At 40.2% G+C, this 7,467-nt stretch overlaps 1 protein-coding gene across 1 annotated transcript in view; it reads left to right on the plus strand.

Annotated features, from left to right (window-relative positions):
- The window catches only part of CLINT1 (clathrin interactor 1), a 47,880-nt gene extending 41,999 nt beyond the window's left edge, over nucleotides 1–5,881 (plus strand). Inside the window, exons 10-12 of the mRNA XM_064161960.1 lie at nucleotides 2,562–2,857; nucleotides 3,418–3,622; nucleotides 4,100–5,881. Coding sequence (XP_064018030.1) covers nucleotides 2,562–2,857; nucleotides 3,418–3,622; nucleotides 4,100–4,461 — 863 coding nt within the window. The 3' untranslated portion in view covers nucleotides 4,462–5,881. The remainder of the gene's footprint in view (nucleotides 1–2,561; nucleotides 2,858–3,417; nucleotides 3,623–4,099) is intronic.
- Nucleotides 5,882–7,467: the final 1,586 nt, after the last annotated feature.

A 7,467-nucleotide genomic window follows, 5' to 3' on the forward strand; every position in this document is an offset into this window, starting at 1 on the left:
AACAAGTGCCTGCTAATCACGAGAGCAAAATTTCAGTAATGCTTGTTGGCCCAGCATTCAGTTGTGTCCTGGTTGCATGGCATGCAGTTTAGAGCTGTCATGTATCCATACAGCTGGCTGAGTGCATGTGCAGTCACTTTGCATGCCAGCATACAAGCTGTTACGTAGCCATGGCCACAGTCTGGAAAACATTTTCCCTTAAAACTGAGCTGAAAAAGAAAACATACTGGGAAGCTACTTAAAGCAATCAGCTTCCTTCTGGTGGAGTGTTTTTAGGACCCTGTGGTGCCACTCAGACAGGACATTGCTTCAACTAAGCACGGAGTGGAGCGAGCTGGCTATCTTTTCTGAAGTGAATTTGGGCAGCAGCAGCAGTGTTTGACTGGGGGCTCTCAGCAGGGCTACAGGATTAAGAACACAACAGAGAAGAGGTTGAACAGTAAACCCACCTGCGAGCCAGCTTTTAGTCAGTGTGGTTATATCTCTGCCTTTATTTTGCTGTGTTGTACTACACATGGATTAGTTAAATCACTTTTAATGTGCTTGCTAGGAAAGAGCAACTCTAGTTTTTATGCAGACTTTCTTAGTCAAAATGAAGTTGTTTTGCAAACACAAAGCTGCCTACTATGCAAATAATTTGTGTGTTAATATAGTCTAAACTGATACAATCCTTTATCTGCATTAACATGATTAATCTGTTCAAATCACCATTATGCAAGGGACAAGGAGTCCTGTGAAATGATTAATCATTCCTGAACAGCATAAGCCCCTCTAGGAATCTTTTCCTTCTTGATTAATCATCTTTGAAGTTCCACTGAAGGGGCAAAACCTTATCCCTTTTTACCCCCACTTCCATTATTGGTACTCAGTGCACAGGTCTGAGCATAGGAGCAGCACACTCAGCATTTACTTATCTATCAGGAATATTTAAAGTAGGTTTTAATTTTTAATATGTAATACTAATTGAAACATTCTAATATAGCCCCTCTTTGTGAGGGAGATCAAAGCAAATGTTCTAGTAAGGCCCAGAGCTAATGAATATTGGTCTGCTTCATGCACTAAAGTTGTTGGCATAACTTGGATTTTATGAGCAGATTTACTCTCCTATTCTTGAAATTCTAATGTATAGGTAAAGATGACTAAAGGTTGAAAGTGTATTTTGATAATTACTTACATGGAGTGTAAAAAACTACAACTGCCTTTTGAGAGAGTAGAGTGGTTGCTGTGGTTGGCCAGTACAGAACTAGCCATTGTGTAGGTTAGGAAGTGGAAACTGGCACTGGATTCATCTACCTAAGATTTTACCTGAGTCTACATTCACTCATCAAAAGAAATTCAAGGCTTGACTGAACTGTTCATTAGAACTCAGAGTTCATTTCATATGGCAGTGGCATTGCTTGAAACTTAGCTGAGATACCAAAAGTCTGTCAGTGCTGTAATCAAAGCTGACCTGTACAGTGGGCCAATCTTGGAACAAGATTGACTCCATAGCAACGAGAGCTGTTTAAATGGTGTTGCTTTATTTTTAGTGTCTCCTGTAGCTGCTTTAGTAATCACTCTTGTGCAATAACCCTTTGCTCATTAATAGAAAAATGTGCTTTTAAGGGAGATAACATCTCCTATTTGACTCAAAGGTTATGACACAGTTTCTGTTCACTGGTTTATGTCTCTGGACATCTGGGATCCTGAAATAGGCTCTCTTGCAATTGTCCACAGTCAGTTTCTCCTATTAGACTCCTCACAGTAAGATGCAGGGAGGGCTCTAAGTTGCTGTTTTGATTTAAATGCTTGTCTGCAAAAACTCTGGTGTAGTGAAGTGAAACAACTTTTGAGTGATAAACTAAGGGTTCAGTTCAGCAAAGCTTCTGCTGAGAATTGCTAGATCCAAGACAATTTCTGCTTCAAGCCAAGGCATTTAGTTCAAGAATCAAATTTAGAAAACTTAATGTTTTACATGAGCACTTCATGGGATGGGAAAAAATTACTCCTCCACCTCAAATTCTCTGCAACCTGCTGTCAAAGTTCTGGGGTTTTATTTCTCTCAGCATTGTTTCATACAAAGAGCTACTAATTGTATATAACCAAATATTGAAGTAATCATCTTTGATATATTGTGATGGAATTTGTTTTATCAAGAGGGGAACTGTTCTCTCTGCAAATGCTAGAGTGCTGAGATAAAAAGCTGTTAAATGTTATCAAAGTTCTAGGTGGTGTTTTGACTACAGCCTCCAATCTGTGTCTGTTACCTTCCTGTTGTATTTCAGCTAAAGAAAACCTGTCCCTACTTGTCTTGCCTCCACAGGTGACATGCTAGTGAACACTTTACTTTCTGTGCATGGGTGTTTCATATTTCCTTTGCTACCTTGTTAAAATTGTTGGAATATTCATGAGAGAGAATGATGTCCAGATGGAGGTTCTACCTGCAGATGTTAATCCGGACGGACACAGATCAGCTCTCATTTGTTTCAGTTCATGGAATATGGCATTTGCTCAGTGAGTTTCTCTAAACCTTCTGCCTTTCTTCTCTCTGTCTTCCTTCTGCCCACACTGTTGTCTTTCAGGTACAGCAACAAGTGGAAATGGAGACTTTGGTGACTGGAGTGCCTTCAACCAAGCTTCTCCTTGTCCCAGTGCTTCATCTGGAGAGCTCTTCAGCGGCACAACACAGCAACAAACTCTAGAACTCTTCAGTAGCTCACAGCCAGCTTCCAGCCAGCCTTCTGCTGCTTCAAATTCTACTGATCTTTTTGATTTGATGGGCCCCTCTCAGACAACCATGACCTCCTCACTAAGTATGAATTTCTCTATGATGAACTCCAATGCTATGGGCGTCAGTTTACCCATGTCAAGGTCACAGGTATGCTTCTATTTGTACCATGTGCTAATGACCCTTCCCAGTTAATCTTTTGCTTTCTCCTTAATTACAACACTGAAAAGTAATCTGTTCCAGTCCTACAATCCAGTCTTGATAATTCAGATGTTGTGATCAATGTATTATAAGAAAATTTTGTCTAGACATGTTTGAGTAGCCTCCTAAAAATAGAATGTGTCAAATGCTCTTGACAAGCCTCCTTTTTATAAGCTAGTCTTGAGATGGTCATCATTGTTCTGTGAAAGGTTGCTGCTTTGTTGGGGGAAGATGCTGGTAATGTGTTAAAGCCTTCCTCCATAGAATGTACAGTCAAAACTTGACTGCAGATGATCACTGTCATTCCACATGCTGATCTGGGAGCCTGATGCTCACTTACAGAGCACACTTTTAAGCCATTCTAGTGGTCTAACAGCATGTGGCAGCATCACTGCTGTGGAAGAGCTGAAGTTCGGGGCTAAAAATCTCATTGGCCTTAACACTTTTAATTCTGACTACTCTTAGTGAATTGTTTCAAGTGGATCCCAACAAAGCTTCTCTTTTTTTAGCCTCTGCAAAGTGTGAACACCATGATGCCGAAGCCTAACTCTCTTTACAATGCAAGCACAGAGATGGTCCAGAAGAATGCAAGCAAGACTCTACCCTCAACTTGGTCAGATCCCAGTGTAAATATCAGTTTGGACAATTTAGTACCTGGGATGCAACCTTCCAAACCCCAGCAACCAACGCTTAATACCATGATGCAGCAACAAAGTGAGTTATTATTGCCCTGTTTTGCATGCATGCTGAGCCCTGCATGTGTTCAGCAGCTTGTCCTGGAGATGGAGTATTCTGTCAGACGATGTTTTCCTACCTTTAGTCATAATTGGTTCTTAAACTGCTGCGATGGTTCTGACACAACTCTCAGTCTCTAAATGGAGCCTGACATGCTAGGAGGTTGCATCAGTGCGTGCTTTATACTGTGGGGCTTGCACCACTGCTTTTTCTTGATTTCAGGCTTCCTGATGTCCAGAAGGTGCATAGCAGCATCTACTGTTACAAAATGCTGTCCAAATTTTCTACAAAAGTTTTCTGTGTCTTCACACAGAAACAGGGAAAAGACCAAAAGTGCTACAGCTTTGGCCATCATGCCTTTGTTCACAGCAGCTGCCACATGAGATTCTTAAAATACTTGAGCACCTTCAGCATCAGCTTCTGATTACTGATTTTTGTGTCCTGTTCTTTTGGCAGATATGCAACAACCTATGAATGTCATGACTCAAAACTTTGCAGCCGTAAACCTCAGTCCTCAGCCTAATATGATGCCTGTTCGACCCCAGACAAGCCCATTGATGGGAGGACCCATGCCTGTGGGGATGGGAATGCCCACTGTGATGTCAGGTACGATGGGAATGACCTCCATGGGACCTACACCTATGATGAACCAAGGAATGATGGGAATGAACATGAACATGGGAATGCCAGCTACAGGAATGGGTTTAACGGGCACAATAGGAATGGGGGTACCAAATATCGCTATGACCTCTCTGACTCCTGGGACTGTACAACCCAAGCAAGATGCCTTTGCAAGTTTTGCCAATTTTAGCAAATAAAGATTGTAAACTAAAATTAAATGAAAAGAAAACAAATGGGCAGACTGAATGAAGGATTTTTAGCTGCACAAATATCGCTGGGGAAAGGATGGAAAACACTGATCAATACTTTCTTTTTTTTTTTTCCTTTATCAGTTAAAGTGTCTACATAAAGAACCAAAAGCTATTTTCTAAGTGTTGAAATAACTAGTGTTCAGATTCTGGAGAGGTGAAAGGTTCTTCTAAGGAACGTGTTAGATGATTTTGCAAAACAATTTGTATTGAGACCATCAGAAAAAAAAAACCAAAAACCTTTCCTATTATAGAAGAACCAATTTTAACTTTGAGACTTGACAGACGACTGGAATTGGGGGTTGGGTAAAAATGTTTGAATCTAATTTTATACTTTACTTTTTTCTTCTTGAAGAGCTTGACTTTCTTTTCCCCCTCTCCCTTGATCGCTTTGTCATAATTGGATCATTCCTTTTACTACCACTGAGTCCACAATTGAAGTCACTCAAGTACTATGATCAGTTTTTTATAAGAATATATATTTTTGTCCAAAAATGGCTTACATATGTGATTATGGCTAATTCAAAGGGACCTGGAATGTATATATATACTTTTGCTAATGTTCCAGCCACACTGCTATATTACCCAAATTTTTATTGTGAAAATCCTCTCTCAGCAATTTGGTGTTAACAGATTTTTTGGGGTCTTAAAATGCTTCAATCCAGTGCAGGTCTGGGAGATGCTTTGTCCAAGACCGCTGGAAGGTTTCCTTTCAGAAAACCCCAGAGTATGCACTTTCTTGCAGTTCTTTTTACAGTGGCACTTGGCATCCTTTGTACCACCAGTATCCCTATGGAGCCACTGGTTCAGGCCATCAGCAGAAGTCAAAAAGCAAAAATAGGTTTGCAGCATTACAAAAACTACCAATGACAACACGAGGAATTACACTTCAGTTATGTAACTCTATAACCCTGCCTAATCCAGCAGCATTGGGTCTTAGCTTTTATACAACATTTGATGACTCTTTTGTGTAAATATGGCATTAGCAGCTGTGGAATCCAATAGAGGACTTAAAAAAAATCTATATATTAATAAAGGAAGCCTGTAGCAGTCAAAGATTTTAATGATTTACTGAAAACAAGAATGAATTGGGGGGCTTGGGGAGGGGATGTTTGTTTTTTCTTCTGTAATTCTACATTTAAGTTCACATGAATCATGATTCTAGGATCTGGAATACAAAGACCTTATATTCACAAGCTGGGATTATTGTTAGGAATAAGCACTATACTATAGGTATGAAATTTATTGCCTCCCTTTTTTTTCTTATGTTGGATTTCTTTTTTTATTATTATTAAATTGATAAAACTTTGTTTCCATTGTATTCATAATGTTCTGTTATACATAACATTAAAATGTTCATTAAAATCAATGTTGGGCTGCTTTTTCCTTTCATTCCATTTGACATTTATGAGAGCATTTGGGGGGAAAAAAAATAATTATAATTTGGGCAAAGTAATTTTTATAAATAATTTAAAATTGTTTAATGACTTCTTATCTGAAGCCTTTCCTATCTGGCTCTACTGTTAGGAATTAAAAATGAAGCAGGCAAGATATCCTGACCCGCTCCAGCCTTGCTAATGCTCCATCTACAACATTTCTAATTAGGCAGAAATTCATGTACTTCAGCTAAGTGGTAATGAAAAGTGATTCATTTGCTGAATAAGAGATGAGAGTGAGTGTAATTAGCTGACTGCGGTTTTTAATCTTTCAACAATTCAATGTGTTTAAATTAGTTTCAAAGAATAGGAGCTTTCAAGTGTTGTTACATCAAAGTAATCAAGGCAGGCTCTAACGGCTGACTAGGAGAGATCGCTCTGCTTCCTCTTCTGAAAGCCTTTAAACTTATTTGGAATAATCATCTTCAAAACCTCTGCTTCTAACAGATGGGAAGACTCCAACTGGTTCGATGTAAGCAAAACTGTGGTAAGAAGAAAGCTTGTTCCTGGGGTGGTAGATGGGTGGCAAGGCAAACTGAAGCTGCAGGCAGTGGTGCTGCCTTGAGTTGTGCTGAAGGGGGGTGCAGCACTTCTCGACAGGCTTTTAGACTCACCCTGCTCAGGAAACCACCTATTCATAAGGCTTCCTTTTAAGGGAGGTTTAGCTGGTTCAGTCGGTTTGACTTGATAGTGGCCTTGTTTGGGTTGCTCACATTGCTTCACAGGAAGCTTCGGTTTAAGAGATTAATTATAGTGAGGCATATCTGTCAGGAGTGAGAATAACTCCAGTGGATTTGGTCAGGTTATACTGGACCTCACTGGTTGTGTCCTTTGTACCTTAATCAAGGGTCTATAGGCATATGGAGAAGCTCTGCTGAACTGAGTCACTGCTCCTACCATACATTGTTCATCCTTTGGATCAATATCTTAATTATGAAGATGGTTGTATGGAGTGTGAAAAGGAGTGTTTCAGCAAGCTGGGCTGTCAGCAGGTAGATCAGAGCTAACTCTGAACCAAAATCAACATCAGAACCAGCAAGGTTCCTTCAGAACTTCCCGTGTATCTTCAGCCTGCCATGAGCAAGCCTGTTGCATGGAAGCTTTATCCCATTCTTTCTCCCAGTTAAAAGATGTGGGTCACTGTTAGCAGTGTTTGACAGAATATAAAATGGGTTGGGTTTGCTGCTGCCTGATCTAACTTGGGTAGAACCTCAGACATGCTGCTGTGTTAGTACAGCTCCTGTCTTCGTTTTTTTTAATGGCAGGTGCAGCTGTAACTGCCAACTGCCCAGAAGCCTGTGTTTGGCTGTGTACGACATAGCATTTGATGCATGGTGTGCTCTCATACTCTGGCTTTCCACTGCTGCCCCATGGCCTAAATCTGCCTGCCTTGGTCTTTCCCCAGACTATTCACAAGTTGTGCTCTGCATGTTTTAAAATCATTTTTTAAAAGCATTTCTGTTCTTATGGTAGTGTTCAAAAACCCAAACTGTGAGCCAGTGTAGCTGCCTGGTCTTTT

The sequence above is a fragment of the Pogoniulus pusillus genome, chromosome 22, assembly GCF_015220805.1.
Source record: "Pogoniulus pusillus isolate bPogPus1 chromosome 22, bPogPus1.pri, whole genome shotgun sequence".
NCBI lineage: Eukaryota > Metazoa > Chordata > Aves > Piciformes > Lybiidae > Pogoniulus > Pogoniulus pusillus.